Source organism: Nannospalax galili, unplaced genomic scaffold, assembly GCF_000622305.1.
Source record: "Nannospalax galili isolate Female #2095 unplaced genomic scaffold, S.galili_v1.0 scaffold858, whole genome shotgun sequence".
Lineage (NCBI taxonomy): Eukaryota > Metazoa > Chordata > Mammalia > Rodentia > Spalacidae > Nannospalax > Nannospalax galili.
In genome coordinates this window covers 2272739-2293638 of record NW_008341877.1, presented here as the reverse complement: position 1 = coordinate 2293638, position 20900 = coordinate 2272739, and the positions used below count along the sequence as shown (strand labels likewise).

The window sequence follows — 20900 nt, the reverse complement described above, 5'->3', positions numbered from 1 at the left end:
GAAATCTGCGTCTCCACCTCCTCAGTGCTGAGATTATGAGCAGGGCATCATGCCTGGTTTTTTAAAAATGTGGAGTCTGGGGATTGAACTCAGCTCCTTATGCTTGAGCTGTCGCCCCGGCACCCAGAAATGGAATTCTTGAAGTTAAATTTTCAAAATCCTTAGCTATCTCCTGGTCTACCTGCTGCCTTCACAAAGGAGGATGAGGTAGTTTGTTTAAGGTGCCCCCTCACTGTTTTTGATAGTGGGCCCTGATTGAGTCAGCCCGCACTGTCTACTTCACTTTGATTAACATCACTTTGGACAGCTGCTGAAACTTCCGTTTTTCTACCAATAACATTTTTCTTTCACTGAGCTCCCCAATTCAACAGATATCATTTGTCCTTACAGAGAGCATCTTTCTATTTATACTTTCTTTTTTCTCCCTTCACCCCAAATAAACTTTTATGGGGCAAGGGAACAGTGACATTTATTAGAGTGTATTTTAATAAAATTTTATTTTCTCAGTGGAAACCATCTATGCAAGTAATTTAATTTAGAGCCAAGAAAATGACCTTACTAAATAGAATAAAGGCACCTTCAAAGGGGAAATTCCAAAAATAAAATTTGGAGAAGACTCAAACTTACCAATCTCAGTCATGGTTATCCCCGGAGCTAACTGTCCGTTGTTGAAAGAGTTATAGGTAAACAAGTTGGGTACGGATGTGAGGTCATAGATAGGTTCTTGCTTTATCTGTTTGATTCCAGTCATGTCCAGTCCTGACTGATCGGGAGACGGCTGAGCAGAATCTATGTTGTAGTACCCCTCGGACTTGGGCAGGTCAATGACGTGCCCGTTGGTATAAGTGCCGCTGGCCTCAGTGTTCAGGCTGCTCAGGCCGTTGCTGATACTGCTGCTGTACACCCTGGCGAGTGCCTCGGCCTCCCCACTCTGCTGCTGCCGCTGTTCCTGCAGCCGCTGCTGGTGCTTCTGCACCTCGGCGTACAGGCTGTCCCTCTGCTTCTTGGACATCCTTCCGAACTTTACAGCTGGGTTGGAGAGAAGAGAAAAAGACAGTGATGTGGTTACTATTCCCCTTAACCACCTCGATTTAAGGAACATGGGTAGTAGTCCCTTCAATATCAAGTAGATAAATTCTTAGTGTTAACAACCTAGGGTTTCATTCATTTACCTTCCACACATGGGGAAAGATGTTTGGAGGGTATGCTGGTTTATATCACAGTGAAAATGAAACTTAAGTGTGTTGGCCAGTTTTCCCACTACTGTGACTGATACCTGAGGTGACCAGTTTATATGGAGAATAGGTTTATTTTGGCTTACAGTATTAAAAATATCGCAGTTATTTGTCTCAGGCTGCGGCTGGGTGGATCATTGCTTTTGGGCTTCTGGTAAGACAGATAGTATGTAGGGTAATGTGTAGCACAGCAATTCATTCAGCTCATGGTGAGGAGGAAAAGAAAAGAAAAGAAAATGGGCTGGAGTCCTGTTATATCCTTCAAAAGCATGTCCCCCAGTGATGCAAGGTCTCTCCCTAGGCTCCAGGACCCCAAAGGCTCCACAACCTCCCAGCAGTGCCAAGCTGGAGACCAGACCTTTAATATATGAGCCTTCGGGTGACATTCAAGATCAAAACCATAGCAGTGAGCCAATAGATTTGTCATCGCCATGAAGTTAGAAGATATGTTCACTTAGCTCTTTTTAAAAATTTTTTATTTTATTTTATTTTTTTCATTTGTCAGAAAAGTAACATATACAAAACAACACAACACAACAGCAAACGTCCTAAGACTACCAAAGGGTTCCTGCTATTAAGATGGCCACCACACTCACTATTAACTTTCTTTTCTAAGCATTAGGATGGCCAGATTCTTGAAAAAGAAAATATTGTTTCACTTCTGCACATATTTTATAGGTAATTCTTTGGGTAAGACCAAGGCTGCAGGGTGGGGTGCAAACCTCGTTTGCCATCCACTGGATTTGGAGAGCAAACGATAAGAACCTGCGGAAGCGGCAGTTGTGAACCTCTGGGGCAGATGGGCCAACAGGAGCTACTTTCCTCATCCTACCAGCTCCAAGTTTTGTTTCGCCCATTTCTCTTGGCCAAACTCTCAGGCATTCTGAGGGAAGCCGAGGAAGAGGCTCCCCCCCCCCCCCACTGCTCGTTTCTGGGGTATAACCTCCTGAACTGTTAGGGAGAGTGACATTTTTCTTTACAAGCTGTCAACTTCTTTTTTTTAAGCATGTGAGCACCCTGGGCCTCGGGGCTACCTGGTCCAAATCATCCTACACTCCTCAGCTTATGTTAATGGTGGGGACTATGATGATTTTAGAGGGACTCATCTGAGTTCTGCTTTCTTTTCTTTGGTGTCGGTTTTCTCATTGCCTGTCTACATGGGACCTTGGGGAATGTAGAAAGGAGGATGAGGAGTGTAGAAACAGATCTGGATTCAGTCATCACGGCTGGAACCCTTTCTCACAAAAGCTACAGAGTGCAGTACTTCTGGACTCTGTAGCTCAGAGGGCCCAAGGAGGAGGTCCACATTGGGAGGGTGCTACCCTCCGTTCCCTACAGCACTCCCCCAAATTTATCTTCTTGCATTGGGAATGAAGCTGCGCTTTGGCTGTTCAGAGTGGAGATCACATCTTCCAGCCCTCTTACTGGGAGGTGTGGCTGTATGGTTAAGTTCTGATTAACAGGAAGTACATAGAATGAATCCTACAGAAGCTTCTAGGTAGAGTAGCCTGTGTGTTCCAGCTTCTTACCTGCTAGACTTTGGATATTGGGACTTGATTTTAACAAGTTCAAATGCTTCCTACTTCTAGGTATTCCTTAACCTTTCTAAAAGAAAATCCCTGTATTTTGGTTTTCCAATATCGCCTAAATAGAAAGATGAAGAGGCGATGATTTAGGCATTTTTCTCAATGAAGAAAAGCAATCTGATTGATTCCTATTATTCTCCTTTTCTTTCTAATTGTTGCTTCAGCTGGGTTTTGAATCATTTTAGATCATTGTGTCTAATTTGGTGAGCAGACAGTACTGTTACTAGATTCTGCTTCTCGGAGGCAGGCTTACTTGTTTACTGATGGCAGTGATATTTTCAATTTACATGGGCAGAATTCTACAGTAACTTTTAGGAAAGGACTTCTCTGTACTTCAATATTATCATTCTAAATGATTTGCTGCAAACTGTTCTCTAGAGGAAAAAAACATTTTTATAAGAAAAATTAAACAATATTAAACATTGACTCCAGAAGCACTCATGCCAGGAAAGTGGAGTAACATCATCTTTGTTGTGGGATTTGGTCCTTTGTATCTGTGTCAGCACAGACAACTCTTTTTTTTCTTCTTTTTAAAATTACATTTTGTGATTTCATACAAATTTCATATAATTTGATGGTGCTATGTATCGTCGCACCTTTATCTGTACCTCCTTCTTATTGCCCCTCCCCATCTGATGTACTCTACTATCACACACACACACACACACACACACACACACACACACACACAATGGCCTATAGTCTGATGTACTCTATTACACATATATACATACATACATACACACACACAATGGCCTATAGTCTGATGTACTCTATTACACATATATACACACACACACACACACATCCCATTGCCCCTGCCCAATTTAATGTACACACACACACACACACACACACACATATATATAATGGCCTATAGAGTGTGATTTGTGTCCCCAAATGTCCTTCAGTATGGGTCCATCCACTGGAGCCTGGTTAACCTACCAAAAGTCCCATGCTTGAACGAGGCTGTCTCTGCCTCTCCCAGCAGCCATCAGTTGCCACAATTTCCATAGGTTGGGTTGGGGATTCTTACCTACTTCCTCATGTCTATGCTGACATTTTTGTCAGACAACTCTTTAAGGCAGTTATAGTCTTATGAATAGAAGGTTCATGACTAATGCCTTAGATGGAAATTTTGTACTTACTTTAGTAGACGTGTGCATTTGCTGGTTTAAATAATAAAAATTAGAAACTGCAAGTGGGAAACCCTTCTAAGGTGAAAACAGAACTCTGCACCTCTTGCGACTTCTCACTTCTTTCTCACTTTAAATTTCTACATATTTTTTTTTTTGAGGCAGTGATTGTATTAACAACCTTGATCCCTTTCACCTGCATCCTTCATCTCCTTCTCCATGTCCAGTCCCAGAGCCTTCTTACTTGGTGCACACATGCTTCTCGGCTCTTGACTCATGGTCACATGATCTGCTCTAGTCCAATGGGTATTGACAAATGTGCCACAAGCTGATACTTGAAAAGGGTCTGTGTGATTGGACACCTCACCATAGCAAGGACATGCCTGAGCTGTATTTATGAACAATAACATATGCAAATTAATCCAAGCGCTCAGTCATCCAAGCAAGGCCATCTACCATCAGCAGAGCCACAGACTGACCTGCAGTTTCAACATGCTGAAATTTGCTTTTAACCATGGTTCTTATGATTAGAGCTAAGGATGCCAAGAAGGTATGCTGCCCAGAGCCCTGCTGTGGTAAACATCTGAAGGCTCAACAGTGCAATCCACATCTTTTATATGACATCTACTAATCCAGTTACAGAAAAATATTTCTGGAATGTTTGGAAACAAAGCTACTGCATTTTGGAATTATGAGGCTTCATCCTAAGTCAAGTGCTTCACTGACAATGACTGTAATACTGACAATGACTGTTCTAGAATGATCTTTCATTCATTTTCTGAAACATTGATGAGCCAGCATTTCAGTTCTATGTCCTTTCCTGCAATAAAGCTGGTGATATATTTGAGGAAAAATACACAGTACATGGAAAAAATAGACCTACTTGAATTTCCCAACAAATATTTCCTTCCTATTATCTGTAAATACATTTGTTGTATCATAACTGCCCTTTAACAAAGGCCGTGATGTTATGTTTTCATGTACTTGCACTCTTCCCCACTTCTCATAGCGAGAACGGCACATATATTAACTGTTTGCCCCTCTCAAACCTGAATTATTCTAATGGCAGTCACTTGAGTACAGAGGCAGACTCTTGTTAAACTGCTTCTTAAAGAAAACAGTACAATTCTGTATACATTGCAAGGGAGATAAATATTCTGTGCTGGCGGCCTCATCTCATGATATGCTCTTAACCCATATTTCAACCCCACACTAGCAAAGAACAATTTTATGCAAGAATACCAGAAATCACTTCATTTTGCTTAGATTGTGGGATTATACGTAGAATCGAGGTTCTTAGGGTAACTACAAATTAAAAATCATCGAGCCATTGAAGATTTGTAGCTGTTACTGCATAAAAATTGAGCACAGGTTTTTGGTTTCAAGAGAAGCAATTTGGACAACTCCCACCTGAAACTCTCTATAGTTATTTTGGAAATTGCTTTATCTTACTATCTCCAGTTTTCTAGGCTTATAGCTGCTTCTTACCAATGACACTGGTCTTAATTTAACTCTTTCAGAATCAGAGAAGTAGTCCTGCCTTTTATGATCTAAACTTTGTATTAGAAGGTTGATTAAATCACTCATTTCAAGATCTTTAAATATTTTTAGTTAAATTAATCTTTTACCTTCTAGATTTTTGCATGGTAAATATTGTTTTTTTCTCTGGGGCCCAATACCTTCCTACTGATTCTAAACGTTTCTTACAAAGGGCTCTACTGAAGATTGTGAAGGGTCCAGTTAAAAGAAACGTAGAAGCCAGATGTGGGGCACCTGTCTGTAATCCTAGTACTTGGAAGGACGAGGCAGGAGGACCACCGTGGAGACAAGCCTTGCCTACATACTGAGTTTGAGGCCAGCTTGGACTACAGAGCAAGACCTTATCTCAAAACAACAACAAAGAAACAAATCAAATAGATAATATGGTGGAGAAGATTCCATGGAACTAAATGTGTTATCAGTTCACACACACTTTCACCTCTTTGAAAACACAAGCACTCGGAGGTATTGCTCAAAATGCTTTCAATTTTCTTGGATTCTTTGCCTAAGTAAATTCAAATTATGCTTTGCCTGAATGTATGTAAGTGCACCATGTACATGCAATGCCTGCGGAGGACAAAAAAGGGCATCAGATCCCTTGGAACTGGAGTTAACTGCCATTTGGGTGCTGGGAACCAAACCTGGGCCCTCTGCAAGAGCATCAGTGCTCTTAAGCACTGAGCCATCTCTCCAACCCTGCTAGGTAAATTTAAACAGATGTGTAATTCCTGAGTTCGATGCCTGCTCATATATGGGCTGTGGCTAATGAGGTAGTGCAGAAGCAGCTCAGGAGAGAGTGAAAAGCCAGTGAAACCACAGAGAAGCAGCTGTCTGCCAGCAGCTGTGCTGTTTCAGTGACCCACTGTAGTGAAGTGGACATTCTTAGACCAGGCAAAAATGACAGACAGACAGGATGCACAAAGTGAAGATGCTACTGTATCTCTGAGGGAAGGCAGGGGCTGTAGAAGGAAGTTAGGTGTGAGGACACCATACCGTGGCTCTGGCACTGCTGATGAAGCGCTCTGTCAGTGTTCGCTGAGTTGGCAGATGGCAGGGATAACTGACAAGTGGCAGGAGACATGGCTTCGCTTATTCTCGAGTCCTGACTAGACCAGGACTTTTGGATTCTTCAACACCATATACTAGTATTACTTATCAAGAGAAGATGAAACCTCACTAGCTCTCTGGTCCCTGGTATTAGTGTGGTTTTCTTGGTGTAAGGGTCCCGTTATAATCAAGGTTCTGACCAACTTCATGTGTATAACGTAGTAAAGAAATATTTTCCCTGGGGCGACTCTTTTCTCTCGTTTCCTCACATTCTCAATGACTCTCACCTACAGCCCCGCCTCTTCATTCTTTTGGCATCGGGCATCCTCAGGAGGTAGGTTTCTGGATTTTCTCTGAATGTAGAGTTGAAACGAGTCATTGTCTTTATTCCCCTATGTCCTCAGGACCACCTTGCTTTGTCACAGGTGGCGTTCACTGCCGTGAATTCTTTCTCCTTGAGAACTGATGATGGCTCTGTTTGTTAGGTAATCCCCCCACTTTCCGAACACATTTGTTTTGTCATGAGATTCAGAACTCTCCTGAGTTTTGTGGGTAGATGCTGACCATTGACTGCCCTGGACAAACATTTGTCTCTTGCCAACATTCTGTTCTCCAGCAGTGGCCCCAGGACCTGCCTTTGATTGTAATGAAGATGTAATAAAAATAAGTACGCTCAATGGCTTACCTCTTTGTACAGTTATCAGTGGTGCTTTTTAGATACTGTCAATAAATATTCAGCCTCCATATAGGAGAAATAAAGTACAAAGTCAACTCAGACTCCATTTGTAAAACGGATCCTGAGTCATTTTCCTTTACCCTCCGTGTGATTTGCTTTATGTAGAAATATGCAGTTCTGTTATTTTACCATAGGAAAAAATATCGTGATCAGTGAGCACAGAAAAACTATGAAACAAACAGAAAACTAATTCATTTTGGCATCTTGACTTTTTGCAACTTTTGAAGTTCCATATTAACTGAAGGACCAGAATTCCCCCTCCCCCACCTTTCCTTTTCTGTTCAATTTGTCTAACAAGTGTGATTTTATGTGAAGCAAGTTTAGGTTGATTAGGAATTAGAGAAAAGATAAAAAATCCAGTAACATTAAATCCCTACATAAAAAGATACAAGTATGTATCAATTATCCTATATTTTTTAAAACTTGGAAGTTTCTGTTTTGCATCCACATGACTTTGAACTTCAGTTTACTTGAGAGTGTGACCAGAGATATAGAATCTACTGATTCACAAAGACAGTGTCAAGGGCATTGTCTGTGTCTCAGACTTGAGGCAGAATTCCACAGTTCATTCAATAATCATTTGGGTGCCTAGTTTATTGTGACCTTTAGAATAGAGTGGAAATGTGTACATCTGTAATTCCAGCACTTAGGAAGTGAAGTCAGGAGGATGAGGAGTTTGAGGACAGCTAGGGCTACAAGAGACCATCTCAAAACAATTAAACAAGCAAACAAAACCAATGGATGGATGCGAGTCCACTTATATTTTGCTGCAGGAGAGTTGGAGCCAATGCTCCTAGGAAAGAATGTATGTGGATACTACAAATGGTTTTGAAAGCCAGGCAAGGCTGGGCATGGTGGCGCACGCCTTTAATCCCAGCACTGGGGAGGCAGAGGCAGGCGGATCTCTGTGAGTTCAAGGCCGGCCTGGTCTACACAGTGAGTTCCAGGACAGCTGGGGCTACAGGGAGGCCCTGTCTCAAAAAGAACAAAAACAAACAAACAAAAAAAAAATGCCAGGAAAAACTCTCCACATCATTTAAATTTTTCATCTTGTTTCATTAATCTAAGAAATTTGGTTGGGGAGCCAAGCTGCCCTGTTTGGTCAGGTGCGAAGGAGAAGGGCATACTTTGTGATTTTCCAAGTAATCACCTCCTCTACAAGCTTTCTAAGACTTGCGGTCTTGATTGCCCTTGTAATCTTCATCCCAGCTCAGAATCCTTCACTGTCGAAATCCTTCATGGAGCTGTCGATGAACTCCAGCGAGGTAACACTTCCTATAAAGGCGCATTCTAGTTCTTAGCATCTCTACTCACTAAGCAACTTGTGTCAGACCTCCCTGGTGCACGAATGGCTCCTGTCCCTGGTAGCTTTCTGGCTTTAACTCTGAAAGTTTCATATCCCAGGAAACCCTTCTTCACAAGAAAACGTGGACAGATATTCACCTACCATGTAGGCCTATGGCCTTCCTTAACCTCAGACTGTGTCACAAGCCACCACCAGGCACCTTCCTTCTTATTTCTTAGGCAGGACTATATTTTATGTATTCCTACCTTACTTCTTAATTCGCAAACAGCACTGTGGTTTTCTTTATATTCCCAATTCCCACATTTAAAACTCTTTCAGTAGCTTGAACAGCCTCTAGCAAAGCAGCCATTTGAAAAGTCTGAGAACTAGGAAGGCAGAGCCTTACCATCTCTTGACATTCCCAGGGCAAGACACTTCTGCAGTCGGCAGTGTTGGCAACGGTTCCTGTTGGTCCTGTCTATTAAACAGTTTCTCTGCCTTGGGCAGGAGTATGAGGCATTGTTCTGCTGGCTCCTTCGAAAGAATCCCTAGGAAGAGGAAGGGGAGAGGGTGGCAGATTAAGAAGATTTAAGACATTAACATCTTCACTGTAGTGAATAAACAGTAGATATAACTGAGTGTAATTTAATAATTTTGAATGCTTCTTGGATACAGATGTGTGAGGCAGAAATATGGTGGTGTTGTTCATCCATTCACTCACTCATTCAATATGTACTAAAAGCATTTCTGAACTGTGCTGTTCTTTGCAAGGAGAACAGTTTTAGCCCAAAAGAAGAGTTGGGAAGGAGGGGCAAAGAAATGTGTCACTGTTAAACTGAATATTACAAAGTCTGATGGGACAAGGGCCCAGGTATGCTGTGGGCACAGGTGCAACCATGGCTTTGAGCAGCGTGAGCTCAGCATATGCCATGACGTCCCTACTTTCTAAAATGTGTTTTTCCACATCTAAAAAATTCTAATTGGCCAGAATGTATTGAGAAAGTTGTTTCTTAAACCAACGATGCACTGGATCATAAGCCATGTCTTTGAGTGAAAGAAATACGGAGTACAACCTCTTCAATAAAACAAGCAACAAATAAGAACTAAGCAAATGCTTGCTCTTAGGTGATAGAATATAGGAAATTATACTTCTTATAAGTAGGCTTCCATTCTCCTGGTAAAGGATGAACTGCCACTGATCATACACCACCTTTTAAAACTGTTAGTTTTTCAATTCATTGTGTATCACCCTCCCTTAGTTTCCTTACAAAAACAAGAGGCCAAAAAACCCATTTTACCTAGAGACATAAAGGTTGTCACTCGTTCATTCCCCCTGTAATCAGTTTTCCTAGTCCCTCTTTGCTCTTGAAAGGCCTACAGCGAAACAGTGAGAGTGCTAAGTGCCGTGAGCAACATGATGGCCTCAAATAGACGTATTAAGAAAAGCACAGGAAAAGATGGCCCTCAGCTGTATCTTTTAGAAGTAGAAAGCCTCTGAGAGGCCCCTAGCTTCTTACAAACACCTGTTTCCACAGGAGAATGGAGCAGGGCTGGAATTGGTGAAGTGCATCAGGCAGTCACCTGGGTTATAACATTTATGGTGCAGTAAAAATAAAGGCAATTAGGAAAAACAATGTTTTAATACAAAGTGTTAAAATCAATATCAATAAAAAAGTTCTTAACAGTTTGAGTAAAGACAGGATTGTTACTATTGATTTTCCCTTTGTCTTGAATTTCAGCGTGGCTCAGCTTGACACTGTGAAGAGGTTTGGCTGACCTGTGAGGAACCTCAGAATGCTGTGTGGTCAAGGGCCCCTTGGAGAAAGAGTCCCAGTTGGTTTTGTGGTTTAAGTCCAAAGCCATTCAAGAACAGCTATTTCATCTCTATTTCTCTATGTGTGGTATTTGTTCACCGGACCAATGACTGCAGAATGGGGCTCCATGAATCCAGTTTGATTGGATTCTTAAAATAGAAATTACTCCTAAGCCCCAGGGGCTGAAATGACGTGCTTCTGCTTCGTATACCAGGACAGATGTCAGAAAACGAGATTAAGTGCGTTGGTACTTATTAAAGATGACTTGAAATTTACATTTTAGGGAAGACTCTTGTGGTTTTTATCTTTGGATACTATAGTGTCATTTAGTAATAGAGTTGACAGGGAAGACTTCTGAAGTCACAGCTCTAAGACCTAATTTACAGCCAATTTCACATTAATTATGAGTCATTTCTTGCTTATCTTTTGCTCATTATTGCAAATGAGATTTTTTGGCATGAAAAAGAGACTTTAAAATTTTACTGAATGAACAGGAAATGAATCTGTTTGTGAGCTGAACTGATGTTTAAAATGGTTGTGTATGTTGACTTCATGGCAGTATTAGGAAAACTCAGAGGTTAAAAACTGAACTTGCTGACATTGACATCTGACTCAGAATGGGATTTCTTGAGTTTTTTATCTGGAGAAAAATGTAGTGTTTTTACAAATGTGGGGTTTTTTCTATGAAATGAATAAAAGGAGTGTGATGTGTAGTCAGTTTGACTAAAACCTCAGAATATGCTTCATGGTGACAGCATAATTTCTTTGACTGTGGATTGGAAAGATGACAGGAGCCCAAGCATTCATTCCTGCTGTTGTGACATGTTGGGTTGTTTGTTCAGTATTTAAATCTTTTAGACATTACTATTTAAAACTGTTTGCTCCTTAAAATGAATATATGTTCACAGTTTGAAGTCAGACATTTTCCAGATCCCATACACAGCAAGTTATCAAACACCTCCACTGTTACATTCACATAAGAACATTTCTGTGGCTATCATGTAGACCAGACTATGGGCTCTCACAATTGCAGAACAAGCAGCTGGCGGTAGCAGTGCCTTCAACAGACATGGCTTTGATGGCAAAATTACTAGTACTTATGAAGAAAACTATTTGCCTGCCTGCCCAGAGAAGGTAATAACTTATTTAGGTAGAGTAAAATAAATTGCCAATTTATTACTTTGCTTTATTTTTTCTTTTTGGTGGGCTAAAAATTTCATTATGGTGGATGTTCTTAATTATGGTTCTGCAGAGGAAGAGAATACAAGCGACATCTTATCGGACCCGAGTGTGGATATGGCCACCCATCTGTATCTCAGACCCAGCCACTGTGCTCGTTTTCGTCCTCTCCTCTGTTATTCTCATTTATTTATTTTTATTTTCTTATCTCCATTTTCAATTCTAAGAACTGTATTTTTTGAGACTTGTGAAGACACTATCAGTTTTCATACAGTACTACAATTTGAAAGAAATAGCCTGTTTTATCCTGTTTTCTTTAAAAGACGTTTGAGATTGTGATTGAATCTAGAATCTATGACTGTAGCACATCTCTCTCAGTTTACTGAACTTGAATTAATGATCCACCTTGCATGTGCCCATAGCTGTTTTTACAAAGACTTTATCAACATAATACCATATGTCTTATATAGTACTTGCATTTTGTTTGTTCTGATTATACATGTGCCTTTGAAACTCATCGCAGAGCTGTTCTGATTGCCACTTGCTATTCAGTCTCTCACTCTTTCCCTTTTAAGGATGAATTTTGGAAAGCGTAATGTTAAATTTCAAATTCTGCTTATGTTAGATTATTTCCTCTAGCCCTATGTTTTCAAAGCAGTTTATGCACAGGAATCAGTGTCACTGGCTTGGTGGAATCTTTCTGGGAAGGAACACTGGACAGAAAATGAAAAAAAAGGAAAACTTATGGTCTTGATCAATTTTTTTTTCTTACTTAGATCAAGGTATTGGTCAAATAACAAAATCAAGAACTCATTAAAAAAGGTGTGGAAAATTGAAATGACTTGAGCAATTGTGACGACTTTTGATGGCTCTAGTTCACTCCTAACACCCCATGCTTTCAGTTCTCTTTGTTTTCTGGAATGTGAGAATACAGGAGGGCCATATGTATGTCGAACCTTGATGTCCTCTTTAGCAAACAGATAAACATTTGCCCGTTAGTTTATAGTCTTCAGTTTAATCTCTAGTCCTAGCATATAGTCCTGAGTGCCATGGAGTCAACGCTGCTAAAACAGCAAGAATTGGCATATATATCTTTGCAAATGTGACTAGTTCAAGCCTTTAAATGAATGTCTATTTTTCAGGAGCTGCTGACCAGTTAAGCTTAAACAGGTCGGAGGTAAGTGAAGAGAAAAATCAACCCACCCACCCACGGAACCAGACTTCCCTTCTCAGCAGGCGCATGCGTTCTTCAGCAGGCCTTCTTTAAGGCATCATCCCAGGGCTGTGAATGTCCCTACCTTGCAGCCTTCACAGGTGATGACTCCGTAGTGGATCCCGGAGGATTTATCACCACAAATTTTGCATGGTATCACTTCAATTTGTGCTGAAAAGGGAAAATACACATTTTGATTTTACAAAGTTTCCTTCTTTCCTTGTTTCTCATTTCATGCTCACCTGTCCCTGCCATGGTGTTTGTGTTGAAAAATGCTGGGCCAGAGTGGTGGCCTGGGATCATCTGTTACTATTTGAATGGCCTTCACAAGCTTCTTTTAAAGAAAGGACATCTATTTACCAATCCTTGCTATGCTTTTTTTCAAACTAATTCTGGATATATATATATATATCTCCAGAGTCCAGATGTTTTCTAAACTCTTACTTTCACTGTTTTCTCCTATAAAAACTTTGTCATCCTTAAAATAATGTGACAGAAAAATCTCTTGAATTCATGCTTTTGTATTTCTTAAAATATTTGAAATAAGAAGTCACTAAGAGGTTTTATATGGCCTTATCTCAATAATATTTTAAATAAGTAAATAAAACAAATCTGGGACTTGGGTATATAGTGACATTGCACATTATGGGGCTGGACAGGCTGGATGTTTGTTTGTGAAAATACCAGTAATGAATCAAATGAACACTTAGCAAGCAAGCTCTATATGTTTGCAAAGATACTGAAAGATGATACGGTAATGATCCTCATAGCTTAATTAAACAAAGTTAATAGAGAAATAAGAAAAAATTATATGGGTTTGAGTATGCATTAAATTTCATCGGACCTGATAAAAGCTCAGCATGGATTGGGGAGGTGGGCAGATCCTAGTTCAGGATCTGCTGGCAATTGATAGAGAGAGAGAGAGCGAGAGAGAGAGAGAGAGGAGAGAGAGAGAGTCAATTTTTTTACTGGTGTGACACCTGGTAGATTGACCGGACTTCAAAGGATAGACCCATACCATACAGCACTTGGGGGAACACAGATTAGACATAATAGGCTTTTAAATAAAAAGAAAGAATAATAGAGGACGTGAAAGCAAGGTAAGGTGTGTGTAGTAAGATGGGATGGAGATGGAGGAGGGGGTCTGAATGTGCTAAAACTATGCTGCATGAAATTCTCAAATTAAAAATACTTTTAAAACTCCATTGGAGATGAAGACTTTTCATATTGGCGATGGGGGTGGAATTTGGTTAGGCTAAAGGGAAAGGTAAGAGGCACTAAATAGTAAAAGACTGGAGGTCTGGTATGACTGTGGTCTGTAATCCTATAGAGTGACTGGCTCTAATGGAAATTTGGGTGATATGGCTGCATAGAAGCATGACACCAGATTTTGGAGCTGCTGGAAAAGGCGTTTTCAACTGACCCCACTTGCTGTGAGGCATGGACAAAGCGAGAAGTGAATAAATGGTGAAAGTAGGCCTGGAATGTTGCTCAGTCCTGGCATGGTGTTAGGCACAGAAGGCCATTTGTAGGAATGGAGGCAAAGAAACAAGTATAAACATAGCTGAAGGGCAGAAGTGAGGTTACGTGATGAAAGGATGGAGACTGATGAAGAACTGTAAGTGATTTCTGCCTAGCCATGGAATTGAGGCAAAGTGAGAGTATTGACAAAATGGGACCATTTGGAGCTAGGGATGTGACTTAATGGTAGAGCACTTGCCTCTCATGCATGAGGGCTAGGTTTGACCCATAGCATTGGGAAAAAATGGGGACATCTGTGGAATGTGAAGGGGGTATGGGATTGTCATTGGCACATGTGCAATTTGATGTGGTGTCTTACAGCTCCTGAATATATAATGTCTTAGAAGATGATTTTTGTTGTCATGGACATTATTTAGAATGCAGCAATTTCCATATCTCTTCTAGTACTCTAAGTGTTGTCAAAATTATGCACACTATGAAGATGCACACTATTTCCTTTACCGATTTAAAATAATTATATGCCAAATATACTTCAAAATACTTTCCATATAAATTTGCCACTTGGATATATTTCTATGGTTTTTCACTCTTAGATACCTAAAACAAGTACGAAGCATTACCATCTTTTGTTATTTTCTATTATAAAGGTAATATTTAGCTTTAGGGTAGCACATTAAGTTTTTCAAAATTAAATAAACGTTAGAAACTTCAGATCATCTGTGTAAGGAAAAAGTCCTCCCAATAAAGAAATTTTGCTGTCGTGTTTATAGTAATAAAAAGAAAAAAAATCCAAGAGCGGGTAATGGGTGCGTGTGAATACAACTGAAGTACATTCTATGAATAGAAGATGTCACAATAAAACTCATGGCTTTGAACAATTAGTGTATACTAATAATAAATTGTGTTATGTTCCTAGGATGCATATTGTTACCAAGACTTTTGAGTTGACAAGGGAAGTGATAGAAATTTGACAGGTTTTCTTATACTTGATTTAGTATCTCATACTCTGACTTAACACAATTTTGAGTTCCCATGTTACCCTAAGAGTATCGGCTGAAGGGCTAATGGAAAAAAATGCCAGAAGAGATGGTCACCTAAAATACTGAGTGTTTCGGCGTGCTCCTGCTTCGTTTACTTTCATATTACCTGACTTAGTATTCTTTTTCAAGATTTTGTGATAGGGGAAATAGGAGATTTGATGCTATTCTCATTTGTTCCTCTGGATTGCAGCCCTTAATCTATTAATGATTAGGGCTATGGCCAAGATAAAGCTTCTGAGCCCACGTTTTGTGTCTTATAGATATAAATCTTCAACAAACTTCATAGAATTGTGAATAAAAATGTCTATTTTATGTAGAAGTGTTGTAAATAATAGATTAAACATATCATCACCATCATCACCATCATCATCACCATCATAACCATCATAACCACTACCACTATGAACTGCTTTTTCTAATGCTTTTTGAAAAGACGCATAACTTGCCACATTGTTGAATCTTTATTAGATTTTGTCATATTGAAATAATCTAATGAATGACACTCTTATTTATTTGTGCTATGGATTTTTAAATGCAATAACATTTCAAACACTGGGTTATTTTGTAATTATTATAAAATTGATTAAAAAACTCCTAGGTAGCCATTGTATAGTTTTTGGCTTGTATGATATGAAGTCAGAGACTCTCTTTGCATAAATTACTCCTCAGGGAGTAGCTTACACGTGGGGAGAATCTGCTTCAGTATATTCTTAATTATCAAATGATCTAACTTTAAAGGAAATGTAAATAGAGGTAATTTGCTCCCTGAGGTGTAGGAAGATGCTTTTGAAAGACACAAAGGTTATCTTTTACATCTTCAGAAATATAAATGAGATAAGGAACATTGGCCAGAGCATCTGCATATTTATACATATTTATGATCCTGGTTCAACGTGTAATCCTGAAGAGCTACAAGCACTTTGGCAGCCTTTTTAAAGAGAAAGCAGTCACTGCAAAGGTATACGTGTGTTACTGTGTATGTGCAGAGGTTATCAGTTTAGAAAGCTTATGACCATTTTTGTTTATTCTAGCAGAAAAAAATCGTCTGAGGTTTATTAGAGGTGAAGATAAATTTGAATCATTTGAGGGGCTGGAGAGATGGCTCGGCGGTTAAGAACACTGACTATTCTTATAGAAGACCTAGGTTCGAATCCCAGCACCCACATGGCAGCTAACAATTGTCCATAACTCCAGTTTCAGGGGATCTGAGAGTCTCTTTTGTCTTCTGCGGGCATTGCATGGCATAGGTGCAATTACCTACATGCAGGCAATACACACATACACATAAAATAAAAATAATAAATAAAATATTAAAAAAATGCAATCATTTGAAGTAGTAGTCACTTTCCACTTCTCTCAAAAAAAAAATCTTGTTTGGGGGCTGCAACTGTATAGTTTATATTATGTGTTTTATAAATTACAGCTTCAAGATGGAACTTCAGATACCAGTGCGGACATCAGACTACACCATAGCTCAGTGTTTGCTCTTTCTAAGTGTCTTGCCATGACACCAGGCATGGCCTCCATGGAATTGTGCTGTGATAGTAGACCTAGTGCGGTGCTCTCTGTCATTGCTTTGAGCTCAGCATGTTGAGGGATGTGGTGGCTTGAATCTCTGCAGCTATGACAATGAAGATAACAGAAGTAAACTGAAGAGTTGATTTTCTGTGGTTTTGCTTAACTCATAGATTTTTTTCAACATAGCAGTCTTTGAGAAACAGACAGGAGAACTCCAAATGCCCTGAGAGGTGGATAAGATTTACCAGTTTTCATTTTATTCATTGCTTTTTTTTTTTTTTTGGTCTTTTTGAGACGGGGACTTTTCGTAGCCCAAGCTGGCCTGGAACTCACTTTGTAGACCAGGCTGGCCTTGAACTCACAGAGATCCACCTACCTCTGCCCCCTGAGTGCTGGAACTAAAGGCGTGCGCCACCAAACCCAACTCATTTTATTCATTTTCATGGGTCCTTCTTGTCCTTTCCTTGCTCAGAGTCTCCTGCCCAATTTTGTGCTAAATCATCAACTTTCAGTTTTTCCTGCTTATTGAAAGGTACACCTCCTTAGTTCTGCCCTCTTCAAGCCTCTGCTGGTTGGAGCAAGTGTTAAGGTCAGATAGCTAATTCAGGCTATTGAGTTAACTAGAAAATGGCTCAGCAAAATACCGTCACTCTTAAAAGCATCCCTCAGGAAGGTAGTGCTGTTGGACCTGTCAGGTACATCAGCTTACTGCTCTGTATTCCCACTAATCCCAGTCTTCCAACTCAGCCTGGCCATTTTGGTATTCTGGGCATTTTTTAAGTTGAAACAGGGGCAAGGTCATGCTTGTTTGTGTGTGTGTGTGTGTCTATGGCTGTGTGTGTATGTGTGTGTGTATGTGTATGTCTATGGCCGTGTGTGAGTGTGTCTTCCCTATTGCTCTCCATGTTATTTCTGGGGCAGGGTTTCTCAACTGAAGCTGGAATTTACCTGGGCCAGTAAGCTGCCCAACCTGATCTGCCTGTCTCCATGTCTCCAGGGCTGGGGTTACAGATGAGTACCTCTGCCATGCCCAGCTTTCATGTGGGTGTTGGGGACCTGAAATTGGGTCCTCATACTTGCGCAGCAAGAACTTTATTTACTGAACCATCTCCCCAACCCGTTTTATGTGTTCTGTGGTGTCTAAAGATATCTTTTTATTGCTGTTAAAGCAGTGGTCTTAAGCTTTCTTTTTTCTTTTAGTACAAATGAGATTTGACATACTCCCTTATTTATGACAAAGACTTTAAGAAACACTGATTTTTCATATTTGTTCAGGGTGAGAAGAAGAAACAGAATCTTCAGAATGGAAAGGAATTTCTTTTTTAAAAAGGTCCCTTGGTGATTTGATATGATAGAGTAAGGTTCTTGTGGGGAATTCATTGAAGCAAGTGACTAGGAAGGAATTCTCCATAGGGTGCAAACCACCTCAAAGGTACAGAGCCCTGGGGAAGGTCAGATCAGAAGGGCATGGCCAATAAGTTTCCTGGCTTTTTGGTTATGCTTATTTACTCTCTCTCTCTCTCTCTCTCTCTCTCTCTCTCTCCTCTCTCTCCTTGTAAAACATCTATCGGGCTATGTTCTGGAAGCTGGACATGGCATTCCCAACATCATAGGTTACAACCCTGGGTGCTACATTTGCCTGTTTGTTAGTTTCTGTTTCCCATAACTTTACAGTTATGCTAAAAGTGGACAGAGCAATTAACTCTCTTAATGTCTGTGTGAAGCACAATTTACACATGTAAAAATTTCCAATAAAGATGACTATTTTTGTTAAAAATCCTTTTGCAGATGGTCTCAGTAGCCCATGTCGTATGTCATCTACCCAAATTGTATCTCATCTACCATCTGTGACAAATCCAAGTTAAAAATCTCTGTGCTCTTCTCTTCTCTCACTGGCAGACCCATGAGCATCCACCTCTTTACAGGTATGAACTCTGCTGATGTCACATAACAATAAACCCAAAGGACTACGATGGAGTAGCCATGCTACACCACAACTGTGATTCATCAGATAATACCCTCAAGGATAAGGTGGGATGCACACATGACAAACCAGGACCCACAAGGGCGGAAGGAGGACTCTAGAGTGTGTACCTGACTGTCATGCTAGATGGTGATTTTGACTCCTGACATTGGGTCCATTTGCATCCACATGATCCTTCCCAGCACTGCATTTATCTGAGCACCAGCTTCCAGGCTAAATGTCCACTGTAATGTATGAGATTCAGCACAATCTCATTTCTACACTAACACTCTTGAATCTATTGACATCTGGGGTCTCCTCAAACTCTGGGTGGTAGGCTGTATTCCATTTGGTTGATAAATAACTCTTAAATACTTAGGGATATATTTCAGTTTTACATTGTTAAATTTCCTATACTTCATGTCAATGGAAGCTAGATTAAAAACCTTAACACCATATAATGACAAAATGAAACTTCAAAGAAACGCTTTGTGAGGTGATCACAGTGGAGATTGACTTATCTTTCATGTAACAGCATTTACCCCCATGAAGTTTCTTGTTACTTTGACTCTCCAGAGAAGAGAAACAACAGAAAATTAGACTGATAAATTACAACAACAATTAGTATCACTGTTAAAGGCAATTTTACTAACATTCTCTTATCCTTGCTTCCTTTTTCATTTTTTCAGTTACATAAGGCCAACCACAGTCTGAAAATATTAACTGGGAGATTCCAGAAAGAACCATCAAAGTTTTCAATTACATGAATTTTTTTTTAAATCTTTTTATTTTTTTTTTGTAGCCCCAGATGGCCTGAACTCACTATGTAGAGCAGGCTGGCCTTGAACTCACAGAGACCCACCTGCCTCTGCCGCCCCCCCCCGTGCTGGGACTAAAGTTGTGCGCCACCACACCTGGCTCAATTTCACTGTTTGCGGGGTACAATGAAAATTGTCACTGTCCCACTGCATCCTGCATCTCTTTAAGTGTATCCACATTGTATAGACTACCCACCTGTTAGTCATTTAGTAGCCACCTTGGTCATTAGATGAACTGTCACACTATCAGTATATTGCAAATGTTTTGTCTTTACAATTAGTTGTTATAAATCTCTCAGTGACTAATTTATAAATTAAGCCTTATTATAAGTATTATGTAAAATGTCTTCCATAGGCTCGTGTTTTTGAAAAATTGGTGCCCAGCTCGTGTGGGGAAGTGGCAGAATGGTTAGCTAGAGGAACCTAGATGGAGGAAGTGGGTAATAGGGGCCAGGCTTTATGGATTATAGTCTGACCCTGGTTCTGGCCTGAGCTCTCTGTTTCCTGAACAGCACCATGTAACAAACAACTGCTCTTCACTTCTGCCAGGATGCGCCATCTACCATTGCCAAGCTTTCCCTGCCACGATGAACTATATTCTCTTAAACCATGAACCAAAATAAATCTTTCTTCCCTTCAGCTGTTTACTTAGAGAGTTGGAGAACTCATGTTTGTTCACACTGAGTGGACACAGGCAAGCTAGTGCTCTGAAGTTCTGGGCCCTGACTTACAGTTTCTTAAGCTTTTACAGACTTTTTCTCACTTTATTTCTTAACTGTTATAGCATTAATGAATTTAAATTTCAATCTACATGACTATCTTTACACATGCTTACACGCCCTAAGACCACCAAGGGGAAATGCGTTCTGTGGTTAAGGGTGAAGCATGTTTACAGAAGCAGATATTGAGGGCAGGGTTGAGACGTTCTTTAACAACAGAATTTATTGTGGATGCAAACAAGGTAACTGCAAACAGATGTCCCACTAGATAAATGTGGTGTTCATTTCTCAAGGTAGCTTTGTGGTCTTTTGTTTTCCTTTTAGCTTTGAAGTACAATTCTTTTTAAAAAATATTTTATTCTTGAACCAGTGACCAGTCTATAAAGAGGAGGGTCAACACGGAGGAATCATTTCCTCCATGCTTCCAAGAGAAGCCAACAATGGTCGAGCAGGACCTTTGACTTATCTTCACGTAGATGGAACTGGTAAAAGAAAGGAGCCAGGGGCTCCTCCCAAGCCCATGGGACCCCTGAGGAACAGATCCTCAAATGACCTCAAGAGTAAAAACAAATCAGTTCATCTGGTCCAAT

The 20900-nt window shown here is 40.2% G+C and overlaps 1 protein-coding gene across 1 annotated transcript in view; it reads right to left on the bottom strand.

Moving 5' to 3' along the window:
• The window catches only part of Rorb (RAR related orphan receptor B), a 187673-nt gene that overhangs the window by 39092 nt on the left and 127681 nt on the right, over nt 1-20900 (bottom strand). The window contains exons 2-4 of the mRNA XM_008837556.3: nt 12856-12941; nt 8971-9112; nt 628-1029 (exon numbers count right to left, since the gene is read on the bottom strand). Coding sequence (XP_008835778.1) covers nt 628-1029; nt 8971-9112; nt 12856-12941 — 630 coding nt within the window. The remainder of the gene's footprint in view (nt 1-627; nt 1030-8970; nt 9113-12855; nt 12942-20900) is intronic.